A 26,378-nucleotide genomic window follows, 5' to 3' on the forward strand; every position below is an offset into this window, starting at 1 on the left:
GATGGCAATGAACAAGTACTTGCCTCACAGGAGGAGGCTCAAGCGCAGTCGCGTCCTCTTCCTCGTCTCAGGTGTGCTGCTGTGTTTGGTCTACACGCTGACTCTGAAAGACAGGCTGTCAGAGCCACGAGCCTCCGCCCAGACGTATGACGCTCTCGGAGCAGAGGTGGGTGATGTAAAGGTCAACATTCGGGAGGTGATGGCGTCCAATGAGACGGAGGAGGAGGTTGTCTCACCTGAGAGCACCACACCTCCCTTTGTGATGATCGTCAACAGGACAGACATTGAACAGTGTATCTACGTAGATCCTCAGCCCCCCAAACCTCCTCCACCACCACCAACCACCGCCGCTCCCCCTCGTCCCCCACCTCAGCCTCCTCACAGGAAGGGCGATTACCCAGAGGACATCTTCTCAGTGGAGCAGCGACAGCAGGGATGGGTGGCCCTGCACGTCCTCGGCATGATCTACATGTTTGTGGCACTGGCCATCGTCTGCGATGAGTTCTTTGTTCCCGGGCTGGAGGTCATCACCACCAAGCTGCAGATCTCGGACGACGTGGCCGGGGCCACCTTCATGGCGGCCGGAGGATCTGCCCCGGAGCTCTTCACCTCCCTGATCGGAGTCTTCATCTCCCACAGCAATGTGGGCATCGGCACTATCGTGGGCTCGGCAGTCTTCAACATCCTGTTTGTGATCGGCATGTGCGCCGTGTTCTCCCGGGAGATGCTGCACCTGACCTGGTGGCCGCTCTTCAGAGACGTCACCTTCTACATCCTGGACCTGATAATGCTGATCGTCTTCTTCCTGGACAACATGATCCTGTGGTGGGAGAGCATGATGCTGGTGCTGGGCTACGTCAGCTACGTGAGCTTCATGAAGTTCAACAGTCAGATCGAGCACGCGGTCAAGAGCCAGATTAACAAGCACATGAGTATCGTCAAGGTGTGGACCGCAGAGGAGCCGGAGAAGGTCAGTTGGTGACCCACATTTGGGGGGAAAAAGTAGCCCAAAGATGGATGTGGTTAAATATATCTCAGGAAAGGGTGCAATGTAGAGCTGGGCGATATGGAGAAAATCAAATATCAGGATGTGTTTGACCAAATACATCAATGCCGATATTGCCACGATATTGCAGGGTTAACTTTTGACAAAAAAATGTACACAATGATATTTTAGATAATCATCAATAATGTGGATATAATGACTAAGTGGGTAAAGGCAAAGGCAAGAATAGAACAGCCTGGTAATTTCAGAAAACTACATCACTTTACTGAAATGCAGCCTTTAAAACCAGGGGTTTTAAAGGCTGGAATCATAGAAGGAATCATAGGTTGGATTAAGCAAGCAATTTGAATATGTAAACTTGATCGTGCTCTGAGAAATTTTCTAACATTTTATAGACCAAATAATTCATCGATAAATTAGTTTGTTGTCTACCCAACTAACATCAATATTACACCGAATATTTTCCTGATATCAATATATTTTACACCACAATTTGGCAAATCACTGCACAATCAAATTTGTTGTTCATTTTATGTTAAAGGGTAACTACCGTTTTTTTCAAACTTTTTCACCCTATTTTCCTATGTTTTTGTGTCTAAGTGACTGATGGGAACAACAATCTTTGACATTGGTCCAGTATTAAGCGAGATCGCTGCAGACGGCAGCGGCGAAACAAGCTACAATGTAAGTTAATAGTGCAATTGTCCAGCTTGTATTTAACTTCACAAAAGTGCTCGTTTTGCTGCTGACAGACTCAGATTAATAGTCTAAGTGTCTGACAACATTATGGAAAGGAACCCTTCAGAGATTGACCTTTAAAACCTCTTTGAGACCTTTCTGTTTCTGTTTCCCTTTAACAGAAAGGTCGACCTCCTTAGAAATCCTTTTCATAATGTTGTCAGACACTTGGAATATTAATCTGAGCCTGTCAGTGGCAAAACAAGCATTTTTGTGAAGGTAAGCTGGACAATTGTCCTATTAACTTACATTGTATCTTGTTTCGCCGCTGCCGACTGCAGCGATCTTGCTTAATACTGGACCAATGTCAAAGATTGTTGTTTCCATCAGTCACTTAGACACAAAAACATAGGAAAATAGGGTCCAGGTTGAAAAAAACGGTGCAAGTTGTTCTGCGATACATCAGGAAAAAGAATTCCTTACATACTTAATATGAAGTGTTGAACTCAACAGCTGTTGATTTTAAACTATTGTGCTTTTGTGCAACCCCCCCTCAGCAAAAAGAAAACTTACAGTAACCAGATATAACAAAACACAACACACATGTCTCTGCAGAGCAGTTATTACCAGACATTCAGACTTCCATCTGTACACAGTATATTTTCTACCTTTCATCTCCTCACAGTTGGGACTGCTGCCTGCTCGGATACAGTGAATGAGGGACAGTGGTTTGTGGGTCTGAGTAGATGACAGCCTGTATTTGTGTAAAATCCTTTGATCCTGCTGAACAGAAAGAACTCCAGGTGTCACAGACAGCGTGTGATTGAAACGTCACTCTGCCACAGCCCTGAAATACCAGTATGTAGAGATGTTATTAATTTAGAATTAAAACAAAAAGCTATTTTTAAAGGGCTTATTCGTTTGCAGAACACCTGCAGACTAACAGCTTCCTGCAGCTGACAGAAAGCAGTAAATGTCTGAGCCAGTAATTAACATGCAGAACTGCGTTTCAGTATTTCAAGTACGCCCGCACATTCTTCAATTGGCCTGAAGCACGTCTGCAGTCAGTCTGTGCTGCCACATTAATGGGTCTGAATCACTGGAATTTAAAATATCCTCTTCCAGGAATTCAAATAAATACATTGTTCAACACTTTCCTTTTTGAGTATTGACAGTCTTATCTCTGCATTGTGTTCAGAGAAGGATACCTGTTGAACACAGGACGCGGGGAGCATTCAGGATCATGTTGCAGAGACTCGGGCAGGAATCACTCTGTTTGTTCTTAAGCACATACGAGGGATTTGAGACAATGTATTTCATTATATAGCTAAAAGAAAAACAAAATCAACTCAACCAAAATAAATAAATTGATGTAAAATGAATATTCTGTTCATCGCATCGGTGTGATGTGCATCATTGTTTGCCAATTAACTGGTAACCGGTTTTATTTGGCTTGACAACTCATACGACTCCCTCAGGGTCTTTATGCAATTCGATATCCAGAAGGAACATATATTCTCTGTAATAACCACCGACGTGTTCCTAAGATCACCTGTAATCATGTCGTCCATCTCCATGATGTTGCTTAGACCGCCTCCTGTTTTAGAGTCTCACTGCATGCCAAACCATTGCTGCTTTATCTGTCAGTAACGGAGACAGCTGTGGTTATAAGACACTTAGAATATTAATCGGAGCCTGTCAGTGGTAAAACGAGCACTTATGTGAAGGTAAATACAAGCTGGACAATTGTCCTATTAACTTACATTGTAGCTTGTTTCGCCTCTACCGACTACAGCGATCTCACTTAATACTGGACCAATGTCAAAGATTGTTGTTCCCATCAGTCACTTAGACACAAAAACATAGGAAAATAGGGTCCAGGTTGATAAAAACGGTAGTTACCCTTTAATGATGCTGGTTTTACAAAAATGAGTAAATTGATTATTTGACCTCTCATCCACTCTGTGAGGCAAGAGCCTGGAAGACGTTTAAGCAGTCGTTCCCATAAAGAAAGTAAAAAAAAAAAAAAAAACGTCAAGTAAAAAATCCACATTTGTGCGTTTTCCGATCAGGATTTGGAAATGGGAATCTGAACAACTGAATGTGTGATGCAGAATTTTTTCACAGTTCAGTTTAGGGCTGGGCAATATATTGACATTATATCAACATTGATATAAGGCTAGATATCGTCTTAAATTTTGAATATCATAATATCCAGATATGACACAAGTGTTGTCTTTTCCTGGTTTTAAGGGCTGCATTACAGTAAAGTGATGTAGTTTTCTGAACTTACCTGTCTTACTAGCTGTTTTAATATTTGCCTTAAAGCACCAATTAGTCAACCCTACTATATCGCCATAATATCGACATTGATGTATTTGGTTTAAAATCTTTTTCAATTTTTTTCATATCGCCCAGCTCTAGTTCAGTTTCAAAATGGAACAAACAACGCCCTGTATGCATGTACACTGAATTACTGAGATGCTGCTAACTGATTATGTTGTCACTGACTTTACAGGATAGTGAAGCTCCACCAGCACCACCTCCTGCTGCTCCCTCTGCTGCTGCTCCTCCTCCTCCTGCACCAAAAGCTAAAGATAAATCCAAAGGAGAACCTGAACCGCCTCAGAGCGCCCTTCAACCCATTAAACTGCCATCAGAGCCACAAGAGGACAGAACAAGACTCAAAGTACGAAAAACTAAATGTGTTATTGTTGATGTAGTCTCGGTTTGCCAGACCTTCCTTCACAGCGCTGCGGAGGAGGGTCTGGCTAGTCCACACAGCATTCCGGGATGGGAGAAAAACGTGCTCTGGTTTATTGGCATTTCTTTAAACCAATCACAATTGGTTTAAAGAAAAACAGAGCCACGTTGCCGCTTGTTTTGGTGGAACATATGTACGTTCAAAAGTTGTTTTAGTCGTGCAACAGAAAACTCAGATTGGACAGATAGTCTAGCTAGCTGTCTGGATTTAACCTGCAGAGATCTGAGGAGCAGTTAACCAGAGATGGCAAAAGTACTCACTTCCCGTACTCAAGTAAAAGTACAGATACCTGTGTTAAAAAATACTCTGGTAAAAGTAGAAGTTCTTTACTCAAGTAAAACTAACAAAGTACAGGCCTGGAAATTTCCGACAACCATTTTTTATGCAAAGCTACCTGGACCACACAAATGTTACTGGAGTGCAAGCTGAAAAACTTCAGTGGACATGGAAACAAGGCTCTTTATATGCCATTGCCTACATTTTAAATGGATGTCTGCCAATAGGCCTAAAACATCACATATATGATTATTGTGACAGAGACTGGGACTCCAGGTTAATAAGATTCTGACTGAGTAGCAAGATATGAATTCAATTGTGATTCTGTGAGAATTCAAACATGAGTCCTCTAAACTTACGTCTGAGAGGATGAGGGCTAACCGATGTGTTTGTCAAATGTAACCTATCTTGGGTGTAACAAGTCTAATAAAGAGCTGAACTTCCACACAAGTTAGAGAGTACGTGAGTTGAATAAGTAATTGCTGCAGTTTGATTTCTGACTATATGTCTTGTTGCCTGTAGGTGCGTCCCGTCCTGCAGCGAGGTGGCAGCTCGGCGTCCCTCCACAACACCTCGCTGAGGAGCACCATCTTCCAGCTGATGATCCACACGCTGGACCCTCTGGGAGAAGGTAACAACCAGAACCAACTGTGAATCATTACGATTTCTGCAGCAACAACATCTAACCTGCAGCCTGGCGGTCGAGGTGTTTGTAATAGGGCTGTCAATCAATTAAAATATTTAATCTAATTCATTACATACTCTGTGATTAATTAATCAAAATGAATCGCATACATAATTAATGGTGCCTGAACCGATACTTTTTAAGAAAGTAAAAAAAGAAAAGAAAAAAAAGGGTACTAAACAACAGTTGGTTAAATTAACAGTTGGTGACATTAAAGAACGGCTTGTTTATTGCTAAGGCCATATGGTCAAAATTAAATGATTTAATAATAATGTATAACAATAACAATAACTAATTTCACTAGTAAATTGCTGTTGAATGACAAAAACAACCACCAGATGGGAAAAGGACATTTACAATAACTTCAAATGCACCACGAGGCTGTAGTTTACCAGTTTCATTGAACGCACCGGCTGTGTTGTTTCTCCGACGGCAGCTGCAGATTGTTACGTACCGGTGTTGAATCCTCTACAGTAAAACTTTACACCGTTTAGCGTTAGCTGTCAGCATTGTAACCGTGTTTAATCCGGCTACTAGCTAGCGGTAGGCTAACGTTAGCTGCTGTCAAGTATAGTTTAAATGTACCCTTTTTTCTTATTTTTGTTTTAATCTTTTTTTACATTTGATCTTTAAAAGTTTTTCCATCAAGTTTTCAGGCACACGTGAAAGGTAAAACTGTCCCTCGTAGGCTGCCGTAGTGATTTACAGGAGCCAGCTTTTCTCCAGAGTGGTGTGAGATAGAAAACGTTTTTATAGTTTATCATAAATCTGCAGTTGCAATACATTTCAGAAAACAAAAGAAACAGAACAAACATAATAAAACAAGATAATATGACACACCATTTTAAAAAAGAAAAGGAAAAAGTTTAGTATTTTGTTATTTGATCGCAATTACTTTTTTTGATTTTCTCACATCAGACTTGGCTGTCTTGGCTGTCCACCTTAACTTGATACTATCCTGTTATTTTTGTACCTCATCCTCATAATAATCCAGTGATTATTTATAATATCAATTATTCTTCTATCAGTTAATCTAATTAATATCAAGTATGAAAATCTGAAGCGCTGGAGCTTTTTTTTATTTATTTTTTTAACCTTTATTTATTCAGGGAAGGTTCACTGATAGGCAGCCTCTCTTTTGCAGGAACGCCCTGATCACATTCACACAGTTCCACATTCATACCTGGAAGCTGCCCAGTACAACCACAGTCTGATCTGCTGGCCACTGAGCAGCTCCACTGGAGCCGTTGGAGGTTAAGGGCCTTGCTCAAGGGCACCTCAGTGGTGGTAATGAGGGAGGGACAAGCGCTGCTTTTTCACTTTCCCCACCCAGATTTTATCGTGTCGGTCTGGAGATTGAACCGACGACCCAAGACACAAGCTTGCGTCTCTAACCTTTAGGCCACCACTGCCCATCACTGTGATGCTAGTGAATTTCTGCTTGAAAGATTACTGAAACGACTGATCCATTTCCTGTCAATGGACTAATTAACTAAATGTTCCAGCTCTAGGATGCAGCGACTCAGCTCTGTCCGTCCTGTCACTTCCTGTAAGTCAGGGCAGCGTGATGAACCACCGTGACCTTCAGCCCGTCCTCGAACTCATCGGGTCGTTGTTCCCTCGCTCTCACAGCACTCGGCCACCGCTGATCCTTAATCAGCTTTTCAACACAGGATAATAAAAGCTGGATAAGAGCCAGCGTGCTAGCAGAACAAGCTCTTTATCTATCTGGAGCAGGTGCAGCAGCGTGTCATCACTGTGATGAACAGTCAGCATCTTAAACATTGTACAAAATGTCGTTCATTTTGTACAATGACAATAAATCTTCTATTATATAATATATATATAAATCTGATTCTGATTAATTTTGATCTCAACCACACCTGTAAAGTTTCCCAACTGTATCTTGCACGGTTATCCGGAAAGGTGGGCTTTGACCCCTTCCCTACTTTCTACCCCCCTACCGCGGGCGCCCTTGCTCGGATCACACCCATATTTGAACTCAGCCTTCATTCTGATATCAACTTCAGACCTGTAAAGTTTAGTGACTGCATCTTGCATGGTTGTGATGCTATTGCGGTGAAAAGAATCTGGCCGCTGACGTTTAAACACCTGGCAAATTACTCAAAACCGCGTCTGTCGTAGTTCCCGCTACAGTAGGTGTCTTCAGGACTACATTTTGCCATGATGACACACACACACACACGCACACAAGGTGAAAACAATACCAGCGTCTTTGTCGTGGGTGATAAACCGCAATAATGTAATTTTTCCCACCGGGTTGGAAATTAACATCCGCCACTGGCCAAATGTGGGTGAATTTGGCAGGTGGCGATGCTATTAGATCATTGGATTATTTAGTACTCATGCATTAATGCAGGATTTTACTGTTGTAGTTGGTTAAGGTGGAGCTCATTTTGCACCGCATTGTGAAATCTGGTTTGGTTTGGTTTATGGAAGTATTTCGTGTGAGTAAATTGTTGCATTTACTGTACGTCATTGATGACGTAAATGTAACAATTTACTCGCACAAAATACTGCCAAACCATTTGGAAAGGCACTGAACAGCACAGACAGATGCTTTCTATCAGTTTGAGTGGACACAAGATGCAGACACATAGAAAACAAAAAAAGTCAGATGAAGTTAAAATGGTTGCTGTGGGTTTCCATCCATAGAGGCAGCCCTTAGAGGGGCCGTGAAAACCCCCGGCCCGAGGAAAGGCAGAAGAGGTAAGCGCAGCAACAAGATGTTGCCTCGCTGTTTCCTGTCGTGTGTCTCGTTGTGATTGTAGTTCATGTGTGCGTCCTTGAGTTCAACCCTATCAGTAACTCAAACAAAAGACCAGTGAACACGTTTAGTCTGGCTAATCACAAACTTCCACATGATCTTTATTTGACTGACACAAAAAAATGATGTTTGCGCCCGTTTTGAGACCGTCAAAAAAATGTAATTACAATTTGGAAACTTGAGGAGCAAAATTCTTTGATTTTAAAGTTTAATTTCATTGTTTCACTAAGAAATTCTCATTCCATATTTATGGTGCGTGTAATTGAAGTGTCGCATAACTGGAGAAGACGGATGATAATGTTTGGTATTTAGTCTGTTGTGTATTTCTGCCAATCAGAGACATCCTTTAATGGTGATGTCAGAGGGGAAGGGTCAGTACAGAGGAAAGGTAAGACTTTCTTTGTGTCGTGTCTGTTGTCGTTGTGCTCTGTCCGGTCTGATTCTGTCCTGCAAATGTTTCTGAACTTGTTTTGAATGTTATATTAGATTGTGGTTTGTATATATTTGATGGTTGCATGTTTTTTTTGTTTGCATCCAGTTGTTTCTGTGCTGTTGTTAAGATCACTGAGCTTTTTTTCACACACTGGCTGTTTGAAGAATAATAATTACAGTACATGATTCTTACAGCATCTTAGTTGGTGCTCATGTGAGCCATAAAAGCTTCTATGAGGCTGTGGTTTTAAAATGAATGTTAAAGGATTCACGAGTGCATCCTCTTCAATATGAATGTTTTGTTTGTTGCATTCATTAGCACAATCATAAATAAAGGGAACATACAGTATAAACAATATCTTACATTTTCCTCCGACATTCATTCATGCATTTTTGGAAAAGTCTCAGTACTAAAGCAAACATTTGTGAAGGCCATGATACTTTTTCAAGTCAAGGATACAAGGAGCTATACACTGTCCCACTGCTTTGTACCAAGATGTCATCTGCACTAAAAAATTGCTATTTTATGGAATCTCCTCTGAGGAAAAGAATAGAAACATTGATCACACGTGTCTGTAGGTCTACATTTAGCTGTGGGTAATTAACTAAAGTTTTGTTTCATAGAGGCTTGTTATTCTACGCCGATCTTTACAAAATGGCCAGAGTGTGAGCATAAGGTCAAAAGCATGTTGACTCGGCTGCACAAAACTGCTCGTGGACGACGTATCTTTCAATTGATATAAAAAGGACTCATGTTGTATATGAGTGATGATTCTCTTGATTGCAGCAAAGAACAAAGTAAAGCCTCTGAACTTCCCAGTCACGGGCAAATTACAGAGCAAGTCATATCACCGCCACTCTGAAGGTGAGTTGTATGTTAGAATTTAACACTTTTCGTTGATTTAAGGTACACTCTGACATCTCGATAAAAGCCCACAGTCAGATAAGAAGACTGATATCAACTAGTGCGGTGCCCGTTCAAAACGATTGCTTGGCCTCCGGTATCGCTGCTTGCAGCTTTTTCTCGAGTGTGGCGGAGGAGAGTGTCAAGCGGATTTCCTCTTCCACACATCATCATAGCATCACCACTAAAGATACCACAAGAGTTCCTAGACTGGGTAAACCCATCCCGATCTGCCGGTGATTTGATTTCGCCATGCAGCTCAGGCTGGAAAGCCGTACGTTTTATCTATCCTGCTTCCGTTACAAATTTGCGGGAACCAATCACAAACTTATCCACCTGGCGCGCTACTGGCGGGTTTAACACGATGACAATAGAGAAGGGACGGCAAGCAGCTTTTTGTTTACATTCAAACATGGCAGCAACCCGTTGATGCCGCTGTCGCTGCTACGTCACCCGGATCGTTGGTCTGATTGGTTGAAGGACTATCCAATTGCGTACAGAGTCATTTGAACTATGGCCGTTGATCACGCCTCTTGTGCAGTAGAAAACACAGAGCAGACTCCCCTGACTGATGTTCAATCTTAAAAGATTGAGCTTGGTCTGGTGATAGCCAGACTAGAGAGTTCCACCTCACTGTAACCTTAATCAAAATGGTTTATTCTGTACGGTGGCCGTTTTCTTTGCAGCAGCAGGTCAAATTCCTGACCAGGAGAAGATGTCCAACTCCAGTTTTAACCCACCAAAAACAGCATTTAGAGTTGTTTTCTGTATTACTGACCGACTATTTATACTAATGGTAGAATTCTCCATATAAAATGTTAAGTGTTTACAACTAAAGAAAACTGTTTAATTAATCTGAGTAGTTCTGAATCAGCCTAACCTGAAGGCTAATATCATTGACATGCTCGTAATATTTAGCATTTCTTGCATAATAACGTTTCAAATACAATATAGTTCCAACCATGTTACTGCCTCTAAAACCACAATATCTACTTAAAATGTATTTCGGTTTATTAAACAAGCTCAAATACATTTTTAGGAGTTGTTGAAAGCTTCATCTTTCCATTTTTGACAAAGGTAGATTAGCAGTTTCCCTCTGCCGCCAGTCTTTGCGTTAAACTAAAAACGTTGTAGCAAACCCACAGAAATTACATTTATATTGATTTTTCTCATTTTAAAGAAGGGCAAAGGAAGACAAACAGGCATGTTCTGTTATGTCTTAATATTGTAGTAAATATTTAATTTTGTGACTGTTGGCTGGTTTCAACCTTTTGTTTTTCCATAAGATTATATGTGAGTACTGAAGGTGCAGCGCTTGTATAAGAGGTTGGTTGTCGATCATCAGAGATGGTTTGGGGGTTGAAGGAGGTTGTTCTCCACAATCAGCAGAGCCTCTCAGTAGGCGTGTTTGTGCGTCACAGTGTGGAGTAATGAGGTGCTTCAGAGTCTGATGTACAGAGCAAAGTGGGGCTGCAGGGAGTCTGGAGAGGCCTCAATGAGCCCGAATCAATCAGCCCGAGGATTAACATGCAGATGGGACTGTGTGTGTGTGTGTGTGTGTGTGTGTGTGTGTGTGTGTGTGTGTGTGTGTGTGTGTGTGTGTGTGTGTGTGTGTGTGTGTCCGTCCCTTCTCCTTTACTAGAGCATGTTTACCTCCAATCACTCCCACTGGCACTTCTTACTGGACACCACAAAATAATAATTTTGTCAGCTCTAACATTAAAAATATGATTTGTTTTGTCTCAAAATGTGAAATAAAAAAACACTTCCTGTTAAAGAAAAAAAAATGTAACGAGCGCCAACACCTTCAGAGGATTATGCATCCATTAATTCTGTAGAAGTTATCCAGGAGTTTAAGAAAGTGTTGGGAATCCTTACACAAAAAAGAGAGTACAGATGTGATCGGATACTGGACACATCCCAGATGTTACCATGTTTCTGCAGATCCTTAGAATTGTTGGAAAAGAGAGTCATATATTTCATAGAAATAGTGGTTTGTAGTTACTTTCTTGTTATTCTATCATTATTATTATTCATTAATAGGGTTGCTGTTGTTTTTGGTATTATATAATACTACATAAGATGCATTACAGCCTTAAGGGCTTAAAAACTCAGTCATTATCCTAACTGATGCACATTAGTTTTTTTGTTTTCCTATTATAATTAAGTGTATGTGAGCAGCTTCAGTCAAACTACTTAAACTGGATCTCTCTGTTGACGTGTTTAACATTAAGACAAGTCAATATAACTAGACATGAAAAAAAGATGACTGAATGAACATATGATACATATCTGCTGTGTGTATTTGTTTGGTCATTCTGCGAGTTGTTCCTCTTTCTCCAGATGGTGATTACAAGCCGGCTGAGCCGGCCAGTGTTGCCGGTGCACCAGCGGGCGCTGCAGCCGAGCCGTCCACCTCCCAGCCGCAGAAGACAGAAGAGACGAGCGAGAAGACGGCCGACCAGCCAGACGAGTCAAAGGTACGCAGAGAGGCAGAGCCGGCCCTAACCAATTTGCTGCCCTAGACAAGATTTCAGCTGTTTTTGCTTTGGCTTTTTCTTTTTTGCACATTTTTTATGCTTTTTTTTCAATGTTTTTGTCACTTTTTTTAAACAGTTTTGTCGCTTTGTTAACGCTTAAAGCTTTTTTTTTGCCGTTTTGTCAACGTCTTTTGGCGGATTTTTGAATCTATTTATTTTTCTTAATCATTTGGACTGCCGGTGCCCCTAGCATTTGCCTACACTGCCGGTCCTGCAGATCTCAACCGGATGAAAACGGAAGCACTTATTCAAAAAGATCTGTTTAAAGAAAAATTTGAAAATTACCTTTCAATCCTCTAGTTTCGAAGTCATGACTTTTAGAAGCACTTTTTTCTCTAATGTGACCAAATGACCCTTTACTTACGTGTACTACTAACTAACTTTTCTTTTCCCTGTATCATGTTGCAAAACACAAACCACCATGTTAAAGGTTAAATATTTCCTGAGAGAAAGACCCAACATCATCTGTACCCTCCTGATATACTCCATGTTTATTTACTTACAACTCAACAACTGGGAAATAAGAAGTATTGACGAGCATGTGAAGGCTGTGTTAATGTTGTCCTCCACTGTTTAAAACAATGAACTGTTATTATCCTTATAACCGGTTCTGTTGTCAGTTTTGAAAATAGAAAACACAAAGTCCCATTGAGAAATTTCCAGCTGCTGATGATGATGTTTGATAGCAGAAACCTCTTCATCAAGAAGGGAAATTCAACGTCCTTCTCCCACCCCCACCCCCGCCCACCGACTCACTAACCCCAGATTTTTGTGCTTTTGCACGAGTCACAGCCTCGACGAAGACCACTCTGATAATCCTTTCTCGAGTGAAATTGAAGGCAAGATGTTCAGCCCTCTAATCAGCACATCAGAACAGGGTGAACTAAAGTGCTCTTACTGCCCCCACAGTGCATTTAAGTGGAATCACAAGCACAGAGAACATTCAAATGTGTCTGGTTGCATTATATAAAAAATTTTCTAAGCATTTATGAACATAAATAGCACATGATGTACAAAAACCTCATGTTCCTCAGCTTGTAGGCCATGATGAAGAAAGAGGAACATGCAATTGTAAAGGAAAAACCAATAATCAAAATAAGTGCTAAATATGGAGAACTGTACTATTTGCTGACAGTGTCTTTTTAATGCAACCTTTAGGAGTCACTGAAATCAGAAATGTTAAAAATTAATAAATTAAAAATGAATGCCCATCAAGTCTTGAAGATCTGACACCAGGCTCAAGTGCTGCAGACCTGATGGTGAGAATTGTGTAATGGATATGTGGAGTGAAACTAAGTTGAAAAGGCCAGCGGTGGAGGAAGTTTTACATATTCTACTGAAGTAAAAGTACGCATACCACACTGTTAAAATATTCAAAAAAGTCCTGCATTAAAAATGTAAAAGTATTTGAGTATAATCAAGAAAAGTACTTAAAAGTATTAAAGGTAAAAAGTACACAATACTACTATATACTATAATACTTGAGTAAATGTACTAAGTTACATTACACCACTGCAAGACATTGTGACTTGTCAAACACAGATCCTGATTAAAACAAAAAAAAAAAAGATGAATTGCTGCGTTGCAATACTTTCTGGAAATGAGCAATTATTGTTAGTTCCACCTGTGTTTTTCCTGCTGTGAAAAAGGTCAAGAGTGCTCTGATATTAATGAGGCCATAAAGATTCAGGTTATGCCGAAAGTAAAACAAAATCTAGAGTACAAGATGGACAGATTTGTCTCAGGGAAGAAAAGAAAAACGGGGGATTCTCATTGAGCAAACGCATCCGTTTAATCCAGAATATGAAGAAGCCGGTCGTGCTGTTGAGTTCAGTGTCAGTGTAGCACAGGGGTTCTCAAACACATCACTCAAAGGTCCGCATCTGATTTTTATTCCAGGTCAAAGGTCCAGAACAATTGACAATAACAAAAAACATTCGGTCCGTTTTTTGAGCTTCATGCAGTAAAAGTACAGCAGTATTCTTATTTAGTAAAAGGAAGATTTTGTTGTTAGACTTTTGTTTCAAAGGTTTTTTTTTGTCACCTTTTGACGTTTTTAGCCCCTTTTTTCAATGTTTTGGGGTCCAAATTGACTTGCCGTTTGGTCCTGATGTGGACCTTGGTCCGGACTTTGAGAAGCCCTGGTGTAGCTGGTCAGCCTTTAATAAGTTTAACTTTTGTTTTTAATTTGCACAACAGAGACGGACAAACATGCCGGTCATGTTTTTAATATAATTTCAAGTGAAATTCAGCCTTCTTTATGGGACTAGTTTCCCCAGTATTACGGTTCATAATACAGTGTTTCCTTTAGGATTTTTTTTTTTAGCAGTGGGGGCAGGTCCGATGCGACGCGCGTGCCAGCTCGCGGTGTGAAGCGCGTGTCCGCGAAATTCTCCGACCTGCACTCTAACAATGCAGCCCTATTTCTGATACCGTGGGGGGCCGCCACGGTCAAATCAACATAGAGGAAACACTGTAATAATGAAATCAATTCATGCACCAGGGGGACGTGAAGTTTGGGCATGACAGAAAAGGTTTGGGGAACACACTTTGTTAGAACAAACAGCCTTTGTTTCACCGGTGTGCTCTCTCCTGCAGGCGGCAGCGGGGGGTTCAGAGGGCTCGGAAGGCAGCCCTGAGGACGAGAGCGGAGGCGAGGAAAGCGGGGACTCCGGTGAGAGTGAAGGTGGTGATGATGATGATGATGATGATGAAAGCCAGGAGGAAGAGGAAAAGCGGGAAGAAGAAGAAGAAGAGGAGAACGAACCGTTGTCTTTAGAGTGGCCTGAAACCAGACGCAAGCAGGCCACTTATCTGCTCCTGCTGCCCATCGTGTTCCCGCTGTGGCTCACGCTGCCCGACGTCCGCAACCAGGTGAGTACCAGCCAGATCCAGAGTACTTACTTTATTTGATTATTTCCATTTCCTGCAACTTTATACTTCTACTCCACTACATCTCAGAGACAAATATTGTACTTTTTACTCCACTATATTTGTCTGACAGCTTTAGTTAGTTTTCAGATGACAGTTTTTCTTCCCCTTCCTGTCCAGTGAAAACCATGTATCTCCAGATGTGTTGATGCTGAATGCTTGTGGTAAACTGAAGGATGAAGTGTTCCTCTATGTGTTGAGAAAATTCTCCAAAGTCTTTAAAAAGCCTCATGGATCAGCTGTAAAATTCATTGTCACAAAGCTGAAAACAGGGCTGTTCTTCTGACACCGTGAAAAGTTGACTTATTAGAGATACGTGGTTCTCACAGGACAGCGACGCTACAAACATATGATGATCTTATAGAATAGGAATCTACATTGCTGTAGATTAAACTACCCAACTGTAAATAAAGGAGTTAAAACAAGCACAACATTAAAGGTCCAAATGTGTGGGAATTTCTCCCATCTAGCGTTGAGATCATGTATCGCAATCAACTCTCTCGCGCCACGCAGTTCAAAGTACGTATTACAGCTACGGTAGCCTTCACGCTTCAAAAAGTCTCTTGCTCTTTTCAATATGCTTTTTCTTTTTCTGGGCGAAGAAGAAGAAGACTCCTGTTCCTGAAATTTTGGATTTTGAATACGTGTGGTCCGCCATGTTTTCCTTATTCAAACTTACCCATTAGCAGCATCTGTGAGTTTATCATTTGACAGCGAAAAAGCGAAAGGCGGAGCAGTATGTCCTGTATGTCCCTTACCGGCTAACGTATTTCAAGATGGTGCATGAATGTGGAGCATCTACCCCAGTTCATGTGAATGCAAATGTCAAATTTCAAGCCAATAGGAATACTTGGAATTGATGGTGGTGGTAAATATTCATGAAAAAGGACAAGTTTGTGAACGGGCAACACAGATTTTGATAATGAACAACTTAACACGTTACACACTGGATCTTTAAACATGTACAGCAGGAAAATGCAACATACACATTAATGCAGCAGTGGTACTCTGGATCGACGACAGTTAATTTACTGGATAATCGCCGGAAGATCTGACGCCGCCGGATGTCCCTCGTTTTACAAAACTCAGAGCAAAAACTCAGAGCTACCAAGCTACACGCTGAAAATGGCAAGTTTTGAAGAAAATTTGGATCGTGCAACAGACTGTAAATATTTACAAAGAATATGTTTAACATGGGATTTACTATCCAACTGGGACGTTTTGGGACAGATTGTGGCTGGATTGCTGCGGACAAAGTAACGTTACACAGGGGAATACACTGGTAAGCACAAATGATGTTTAACCATGTATCCAGGTAATTTAAATATCTCTCGCTACCGTATTGTGTGAATTGTTAACTTCATTTAATATTGTATGTGGCGTTTTCTTTTGCGGCGTGTAAATGTTCCACCAAAACAAGTTCCTTCCCGAGACTATTTTCGCTGCGTCCGGAGCTCAACGCCGCCCAAGACGATTGTGATTGGTTTAAAGAAATGCAAATGTATGTGTGGAGGAGCCAGGCTTACTCTGCAGCACTGTGGAGATAGGTCTGGCAATGTGAAACTAATGCAGTATTAATCCACAAACATTAGATATAATAGGAAATAGTGGATTATTTCTTTGGCATGAAATTCTTTCAATGTGGAGGTCTAATACTCTTTAACCTATCTTCTTTATTTATTATTCCTATTTCACAACACTACTGTACTGTAATGTGTTTCACATTTTGCTGAAATAAAAAATATGGCTTGTCAAACTGATGTTTAGCATGTCAAAAAAACATACTCGGACACTAACACACTCATTTATTAGCAGACATGTTTTGATATCTGCCGAAAAAAACAAAAAAAAACATTTTTAGATTTTGGCTCACAGTGCGTCCTTTGTGTATTTCTTGAAGTTGTTGTGTGTGAAGGAGCTGATGCACCAAAAGAACTTTAGAAAGCGAAAGGTATAAGCTTTCAGTTTTTGGAAATAAACAAAGGTGATCATGCATACAAATCTGTCTAACACGTTTACATCACAGGTCATAATGTTCTGCGGCAGATTCTCTGAACATGTTTTGTATTGTCCAGGCGTCCCGACGGTATTTTGCCATCTCGTTTATCGGCTCCATCCTGTGGATCGGAGTATTCTCCTACCTGATGGTGTGGTGGGCTCATCAGGTTGGTTGACACTTAACACAAGTCATGTTTTCAGGAATTTAAAAACCACTGCAACATTTGTATTTGGTACTGAGTGTGGAAAATGTCTCATATCTCTCCACGTCTCTGTGATGCAAGTGCTACTTTTCAGTAGTATTGTAAACACAGCAGGTAGGGCTCAAAGTTTTAAGAGGCTGCCTGCAATCTTTTGTTTAATTTTAGGTGTGTTTTAGCCAGTCACATAATCATAAACTCACTTCTTTTTTTTAGAACCCCACTGGTCGCGTACAACTCCAGCACTTGACGGAAACGTTTTGGGAAATTCACTTATTTACTTTCTTGCCAAAAAGAGAGATGACAAGATCGATACCACGCTCATGTCTGTACAGTAAATATGATGTTGCAACCAGTCAGCTTAGCTTAGCACAAAGACTGGAAAGTGGGAAACAGCTAGCCTGGCTCTGTCTAAAGGTTGCAAAATCCACCAATCAGCACCTCTAACACTCATTAATTAATAAGTTATATCTTGCTTGTTTGTTTGCCCCCTGCTACGCCCTGCTACACCCGGCTACGCCCTGCTATGCCCTGCAGTGCCCTTCTACGCTATACATTGCCCTGCTATGCCCTGCCACGTCCAGTTACGCCCAGCTACGCCTGGCTACGTCATGCTATGTCCTGCTACACCCTGCTACGCCCTGCAGTGCCCTGCTACGCCTAGCTAATCCTGGCTACATCATGCTATGTCCTGCTACACACTGCAGTGCCCTGCTAGGCCATGAACTATTACAACTACTATTTCTTATCATAGTTCCATTAACTTTATTGTGACTATAATTGCCACTGTTCATCACACCCCCAACCAGCACCGTCAGACAACCGCCCACCAAGAGCCTGGGTCTGTCTGAGTTTTCTCCCTAAAAAGAAGTTTTACTCACCACTTGAGGTTTCTGCCTAAAAGGGAGTTTTTCCTCGCCACTGTGGCACTAAATGCTTGCTCTTGGGGTAATTGTTGGGTCTTTGTAAATTATAGAGTGTGGCCTAGACCTACTCTATCTGTAAAGTTTCTCGAGATAACTCTTATGATTTGATACTATGAATACAATTTTATTGAATTTAATCTGTACAAAAAAACAAAGTGTGAAAATGACACGTAGTTTTACGGAGGGCTTTCTGGAGTCTCTGCTGGTTATTTGGCGGACTTACAGTAACGAAAAAACTATTGATTTTCAGTCATTCAATAATATTCAAAATAAACTGCCAATATAACAAAATAAAGACGAAGGCTAAGAGTTTACATGCTTTACTGGAGGGGGCACTAACACCTGTTTTAAATCTGTCTTGTGTACAGGTGGGTGAGACTATTGGCATCTCAGAGGAAATCATGGGCCTGACCATCCTGGCGGCTGGGACGTCCATCCCTGACCTGATCACCAGCGTGATCGTGGCCCGGAAAGGTCTGGGGGACATGGCCGTGTCCAGCTCGGTGGGTAGTAACATCTTCGACATCACTATAGGGTGAGTGTGACTGTGACACATTTCTCGGTAACACTTTATAATAACCATCATTAATTTTAATAACTATCATTAATAAATGGCAAATTGATAGTTAATTAAACTTTAGTTAAGATTATTAAAAGGTTATTTAACTGTTAAAGAATGAAATGATGATGTATAATGTTTACTAATTATTAGTAATGTTATAATTTTTGTTATTTTATCATTAGTTTAGTGTATTATAAAATAAGTTTATAAATGTATATAGTTAATACTTTGTCAGTGGTTAATAATTGTTTTGTTAACCATCTAAACACATTTGGATGGCTATTATAAAGTTGCAACTAATGTTTATAATAATTAGTTAATGATTAATTAAGTGGTTTATAAAGCATCAAGTAACATTAATTTGTCATCAAATATTGTTTTAGCGCTCTATAAAAGCGATGACATCTGATTATTTGTGCAATGATAATAATCTTAATGTTTATAGATGCTTTACAAAGCCTTAATTAACTATTAACAAGGTGTTATAATCATCAGATGCAACTTTATAAAAGCCATCCAAACAATGTTTATTGATGGTTTATAAACGATTTCTTAATCATTAACCAATTCTTAAAATAATGTATAAAATGTTATGATGTGGTTAACAAACTGTTTAAATAACATAAGTTCTAGCATGATTAATAATTAGTAAACATAAATTATAACAACTATTGACTTAAGTTTAAATAACTATCAATTTACCATTTATTAGCGATGGTTATTCTAAAGTGTTCCTCTTTGATGTAGACTGTCTAACTGGCAGCGATCAGATAAAGTATGTGAACTGTAAACTCTCTCTGGTTTTAGCCTGCCGGTCCCGTGGCTCATATACACTTCCTTACACAACGGCGAGCCGGTCACGGTCAGCTCCAACGGCCTGTTCTGCGCCATTGTGCTGCTCTTCCTCATGCTCCTCTTCGTCATCATCTCCATCGCTGTCTGCCGCTGGAAGATGAGCCGAATGTTGGGCTTCACCATGTTCGTATTGTACTTTGTGTTCCTCGTGCTCAGCGTCCTGCTGGAGGATCGCATCCTCACCTGCCCCGTTTCCATCTGAGCTGACGGGACAAGCAGCACACGTACATCCAGACAGGATCAATCCTGTCTGTAGGATGTGTTAGGGCGTTTTTTTGCTTTGGTCTGAATCAGTTGGTGAGTTTGTAAACTTGGAGCGATTTGCCCTCGGTTTGGTTTGGTTTGGTTTGACACCTGGAAAAACCCAAGCATACCAAATTGCACCATTACAAATCACGCAAGAACGTCCACTCCTCTTATTGGTCGGATGTGTCTGGGGGCGGGAGCAAGAAAGTAAATACAGGAAGAAGGTCCTGTGTTCTGGACTAGTGCATATTTCTTGCATCTCCATGGTCAAACCAGCTCATTTCATTAAAATGTTTAGACATTGTTTCGCGAGAGACGTTACTACGTCTGCTCTGGTCACCGAGACTTCGCTCTGCTCTGCCGGCATCTGTGTCCAATTTTAGCGGCAGCTGGTTTGACCATGGAGATACGAGTGACGGACGGCAAGCTTGACCGCCTATTTCTGTGATAGAAACACTGCAAGCTGCTACAGTTTGCTGCTCTGCTGCATCGCAGATTGCTAAACACACCTGACTACATAAGACATTAGCTCAGAATTGCGGAGTACATATAGTTGGTGCGGTTCGAGTACGGATCACGTTCTCACCGCAAATGAACCGCTCCAGAGTTCGATTGAAAGCGTACCGAGACCACCTCTTCAAGCAGGTCTCAGTACGCTCGTTTGGTCCACTTTTGGTGCGCACCAGAGTGTGAATGCCGCGTTCTCACCTGCCCAAACGAACCGCACCAGCGGGACAAACGAACTCTAGTGCGATTCAACGGAACTAAAGGCTGTCGGTGTGAAAACGACCTTAGATAGAAGAACCAAACCTGGTGTCCAAAGGCTGACCTGGAGCACACTAGGGGTGTCCCCAGCTAAGAATTTTCATAGTCTAATCAGAATTGTTAAGTCTTGCATACCGTTTCAGCTCAACTAGAAAAGAAGCAGTAGCAAATATCTCACTATCACTAACTATCACATTCATATTTAGACGCAACAGATGATATCCAGCTACAAAAAAAGCCAGAAAGTCGGAAGTTAAGAACGGAAGTACAAAGAGTCATTGCTATGAAGATGATACACCGTCTCGTCTCGTCACATTGGTGTGAACTGGCAGCTTTCAGAACGCTGCAGACCGGCGCCTTGCAAGTAGCTACAAGTTTCAACTCATCGTGAATCTTTGGTCTGGACTGGGTTTTCCGCCTCTTTGCGCAACTGTGAGACTGGCAGTCGAATCAGGCTCCCTCGATCGAAGCTTTGAATATTCGACTATTTGGGGGTCACCCCTAGTAGGAACGCTAAACGAGCAGTGATTTTTAAAGGAAAAAAAATCCAACCTCAACATAGTTTTACATTATTAGTCTGTGATCTTCAACATTTTCCAGCAGCTACTTTGTGATAATTGTGTCCAAAATGACTCTATTCGTTGTGTACTGCACTGTATTTACCTTCCGCCATTGTATTTGTGTCTGAATTGTGTGAAATGTATTCACAATATAGTACACTAAAAGAGGGGAGTGATTTCGAACACAACCCTGGTTTGCAAAATTATCCTTTGCGTTCTCTACGTCAGAAATTGGTTTCCTACAATTCCCAGAATGCATTTATGCAATCCCGTTGAGAGTAATATACGGAGTGGGGTCAGCTGAGAAAAAAAATCTAAACCGTGCGCGCAGAATAAAATAAGGTAGTGTCTCCAAACTTACCTCAATTACCGCACTTACTTTAAAAAAATAAGTTTGGAGACACTACCTTATTTAATCACTAAATTATTAAATATTTTTGTGTCGGTGTTGTAGTTTGTAGACGGTCCCTAAGCACTCGTCTCACTGCCGTCTCACCACCTGCTGCTCGTAAAGACCAATGTTATTTCTCCAGGTTGGAGGACGGCTCGTTTTAATGAAAATGAGTTTGTAGCTCGTTGTTAACCTTACTACGTTAGGAAAGATGCGTCGTTTGTGATTTAATAACATTTCTCTATAAAGTAATAGACCTCAACAGTCCCGCCCACAGCTGACTCCGGAAGTAAAAATCCCATTGATTTTCTCCATAAGGATTTAGGATATCAGTCATAATGTCTAAACCATCCGAGGTAGACTGATCACAAGCTAGGTGGTTGTGAAACGAAGGTTTCTGCTCCTGAAGAAGCTAAAAGTATGTATGAACTCAACCTTGTTTTAAGAAAACATGTTTTATCCGCGTTTTAATGGCGAAAAACTACACTACCCACAATCCTAAGCGTAACAGCAACATCTCTGATTGGTCCAATTCGCTGTTACCATAGAAACGTTTACCGTACCCGCTAAACTGTGAACGACTAGAGCGAGCTTCTGCCATTGAAGTCTATGATAGTTTCTGTACACGGTCTTGTACCTTTCCCTTTCTGCGGTTTTCAAAATGTGTTTTTTGTGCTGAATCAAGTTTTATGCTCACGATTCATCTCGTAGCTGGTTGGCTTGGTTCCAGACTTTAAACTCCATATATAAGCACTTTTCGAAACGTCAATGAAACAATTAAATGGGGAAAAACACTTCCGGAGACAGAGCCGAAAAAAAGTGGGCGGTCACTGTTGAGCTCTAGTCCGGAAGTTGGAATCTGTGAATATCTTTCTAACTTTGCTCACGTTTATAAAACCGAGGGCACGGATTATGAATCCGTGCGAACATTTTATGAAATCGAGGGAACAGATTTTTATTCTGTGTGCACGTTTTTTTTTCTTCTCTCAGCTGACATCAGGGGGGCTCCGTAGTAATAGGTAATTAGTCTTGATGTAAAAAGCAAAGTGTGCAGATGTTGGTGTAATCAGGTTGTTCGAGGTTTCACAGTCAGCTTCAAATCTCGGTCACCACAGAAGTAAGATTCCTCTGAAAAAAAATAAAAACAAATAAGCAGCAACACACTAGCATTGTGTGACACAAATCCAGGGTTTTTCCTGCAAAGAGGAATTTTTGGCGCCCCACAAAGAGGTTTTAGCCAGCCCCAAAGGAAAATCCCCAATGCCAAAATGACAAGAATTGAGAATAAAAATAGCAATTAATGTGTTTAAGAGCAATTTACCAAACAACTGCTGAACAAGCAGAACATAAACTTGAATATGAGAGCTAATCTCAGTTTCATCTCCAGAGTCAGGCTGTACCGGACTCCCTTAAATATTAATATTATTTTTTAAACCAGTTTTGTTAATTGGGGCTTTATTTACTCAAGCATACATTACATTTGTGTTTATAAAAATTTCCGAAATAACAGGTAACTATATAGATTTCTGTTGAATAAGGTAACACAGACTCATTTACTGTACGCATAACGGTCATGCTTACTGCCGTGCGTTGTTCCCCCCCCCACCCAAAAGGCCCATGCTAAACCGGGAAAAACCCTGACATCAAAAGACCCACATTTATTGTTTCAGGGCCCCCACACATTTTCACTCCAAATGCACTCGTTATGTTACGTTAGTTAGGGAGGGGAGAGAGAATAGGGCTGAACCAAACCTTCAGACACATACAAGCAAATTTTGAGTAGAAAAAGCTGCTTTTACACACAAAATGTGTAATCTGTATTAACATCATATGCCAACAATGATCTGATTTAATAAAAAAAAAAAACTAGTGTGGACTTCCTCTTTAAATTTTTTTTTTAAATTTTTATTCTTTTTCCTGCACTTGTGGGTTTAGAAATTAGTCCTTTCACCTTTTTAACGGTTAGTTTACCCTTTAAGACTATTTAACTTTGGTGCAAAAGAAAAGATAACCCTCACTTTTTTAAAGTGCTCATATTATGCTCATTTTCAGGTTCATAATTGTATTTAGAGGTTATACCAGAATAGGTTTACATGGTTTAATTTTCAAAAAAACACCTTATTTTTGTTGTACTGCACATTGGTGCAGCTCCTCTTTTCACCCTGTGTGTTGAGCTCTCTGTTTTAGCTACAGAGTGAGACATCTCACTTCTGTTACATCTTTGTTGGGGGTCACACATGCGTAGCAGCTAGGTAAGGACTACTAGCCAGTCAGAAGCAGAGTATGAGGGCGTGCCCTGACAGTAGCTAGGTAAGGACTACTAGCCAGTCAGAAGCAGAGTATGAGGGCGTGTCCTGACAGTACCTAGGTAAGGACTACTAGCCAGTCAGAAGCAGAGCATGAGGGCATGCCCTGACAGTAACTAGGTAAGGACTACTAGCCAGTCAGAAGCAGAGTATGAAGTAAAGGCTGGACTACAATAGAGCTGTTTGGAGCAGTTTGTTTCTGTTGGAGATGGTAAGTCCCTTTGGGCTTTTTCACTTTGTAAACCTATTACATGCACAAAAAAGATATATAACACAATAAAGGAAAGGGAAAAAGCTAAATATGAGCACTTTAATACAACCTGTTTTAGATATGTTTTCTGCTGTAAGACTCCACTGTAGCTGCTGGAAATATCTGGATGTGACTGCACAATTATCTACAACGAAAATAGAAAAGCACACAATTAAACTGTACCAGAAATGCAACAAACACAGAACATCACCACTGACTGTTTTAAAAATAGTTTTCGGGTGGTGAGTTTTCGTTTCAATATTTAATGATGTTGTTGAATGTTGGTGACTTTAATACGTTAACTAAATACACTACAGCAGTGAAAGTTTCACATTTACTGTGCAGCAACTCAAAACTGCTGGATGCAAACTTCAGTTTTGCATGTTCAGTATTTTTTCTAAAAGTCAGTTCTGTATTCAAAGTCGTGTTTGTTCAGTGTAGAAAAGGTTTTTGTGTGAACAAATATTTCATTTTGTCAACATAACTGTGGTGGAGACAAACCGTGATTGTGTGTCCTAGCTGTGAGAAACCCCTGCGAGGTGTCACATTGTCAGATGTTACTGTCTTGTTAAATGCTCTTGTTGGATTAAAGTGGATGCAAACATGTATTATTGATAGGAAAACTATCAGCATTTCAAATAAAAATTCCATGCTGCAATAAATTATTTTTTTAACAGTGAACTGGAGTCATGTGTGCAATATTATTGGGGAAACGAGTGAAAGTGGCATCTAGGATTTAGCATTTTAGCATGCTAATGTTAACAAGTTCACAGGAAGAATGGTAACATGCTAGCATTTGGTATGTTGCCGTTACCATGCATATAGTTTGCATGATAACATTAGTATGTTAGCAAAGTCCTGTAGAGGCTGACAGTAACTTAAAGGTGCCCTGTGGAGTTTTCTTGTAATCAAAAGTTGTGTTAAACCTACATTGTGTACTTTTTTTTAGTTAATTCTTAGCAAAAACCTCTTTGTTCTTTCACAAATATGTGCTCATTCATGTGTAATTACTTTCACCAACTAATCAAAGTATTCTCGTAAGTGGAGAATCTGACATTCAGAATCATTCAGAATACATACGAGCGACTCGCTCCAATGACGGCAGCCATGTTGCGCCTCCATCTTTAAAATACATTAGCCAAGGAGGGACATACCTCCGCATTTCACCCTCTTACACCTATTGGAACCGTGACGAATGCCAGGGGGAGATTACCTGCCAGGGAAGCGAAAAAGAGAATTAAAACGACAACGCGACAGGCAAAGCAAGAAGACCAAAGTTAATATTGGAGTGGCTAGAACAGCTGCGGGTAAATGATGGAGAGAGCTAATTTCGGGTTCGGCCACCGTAGGAGGAAGGGCTAGAAAGTAATATTCAGTTGGTTGACATATACAATTTCACCGCTAGATGGGAGAAATTCTTACACAATGTAGCTTTAAGCAAAGCCAATTTAAAAAAAAATATATATATATATATATATATATATGTGTATATATATGTGTGTATATATATATATATATGTGTGTATATATATATATATGTGTATATATATATATATATATATATGTTTCCTAATCCTGCATCATTTACATTGTACAATTTTTTTTCGAAGAGTGTTTTGGTTTTACCTAAACCCACCCTACTGTACTGTGATTGGCTAGTACTTGTCACGACGACGGAGGCAGCTAAGGGGCACGTTCAGCCTCGACAAAACGTACGTTTTTTTAAACTGAAACGGTGGTGCGTTGAACACCCTTCTTTGGTGCACGAGTTGACATTCACGTTGCTGCTGATTGGGTAACATCTCTGACACACCCACCAAACAAAAGAAAACACACCTCAAAGCCCGTTGCACATTGTTTCAAGGAAACATGTCTTTCAACCCAGAAACCTTAGCAAAACAGAGGTCATGGTTAGGTTTAGTACTAGCCAATTACAGCACAGTAGGGCGGGAATAGGTGGAAAACTCACATTGACATTCTCTTAATACAGCCATGTCTTCTTCTTCTGCTTCACTGCCTTTGTGGGTGCTTTGCAACGTTTCCAACGCTACTGAGTGTCGAGCATTGTTGTGTTCAAAATGAGTTGGAGCCACCAGAGACCTACTGCATGTTCTCGATATAAACAAAAGGTAGTCTCGGACTGCCAGACCTTCCTCCACAGCGCTGCTGTTTTTAACCAATCACAATTGTCATGGGCGGTGCTTAGCGCCGGACAGAGCACGGTGCCTCTGCAAAATTCCCCCGGGAAAAACTTGTGGAACACGTGTACGTTCAGAAGTAGGAGTTTAGAACTCCAACACAAAGAAAGCAGAAAG

General features: G+C 40.7%; 1 protein-coding gene across 1 annotated transcript; it reads left to right on the top strand.

Moving 5' to 3' along the window:
* Positions 1-24,713, top strand: LOC144520269 (sodium/potassium/calcium exchanger 1-like). Its single transcript, XM_078253939.1, has 8 exons — positions 1-970; positions 4,203-4,373; positions 5,247-5,355; positions 11,877-12,013; positions 14,672-14,947; positions 17,080-17,169; positions 18,497-18,663; positions 19,498-24,713. The coding sequence occupies exons 1-8, from the start codon at positions 2-4 to the stop codon at positions 19,745-19,747; spliced, it is 2,169 nt and encodes a 722-aa protein (XP_078110065.1). The 5' UTR covers position 1; the 3' UTR covers positions 19,748-24,713.
* The last annotated feature ends 1,665 nt before the right edge of the window (positions 24,714-26,378 follow it).

Source organism: Sander vitreus, chromosome 1, assembly GCF_031162955.1.
Source record: "Sander vitreus isolate 19-12246 chromosome 1, sanVit1, whole genome shotgun sequence".
Lineage (NCBI taxonomy): Eukaryota > Metazoa > Chordata > Actinopteri > Perciformes > Percidae > Sander > Sander vitreus.

What these genes read in the sequence shown, in the direction of transcription:
- LOC144520269 (XM_078253939.1), top strand. Translation starts at nt 2, where the DNA reads ATGGCAATGAACAAGTACTTGCCTCACAGGAGGAGGCTCAAGCGCAGT. An exon ending in TGCCCGACGTCCGCAACCAG is followed by an intron (nt 14,948 to 17,079) that starts GTGAGTACCAGC and finishes TGTATTGTCCAG; the next exon opens with GCGTCCCGACGGTATTTTGC. An exon ending in ATCTTCGACATCACTATAGG is followed by an intron (nt 18,664 to 19,497) that starts GTGAGTGTGACT and finishes CTCTGGTTTTAG; the next exon opens with CCTGCCGGTCCCGTGGCTCA.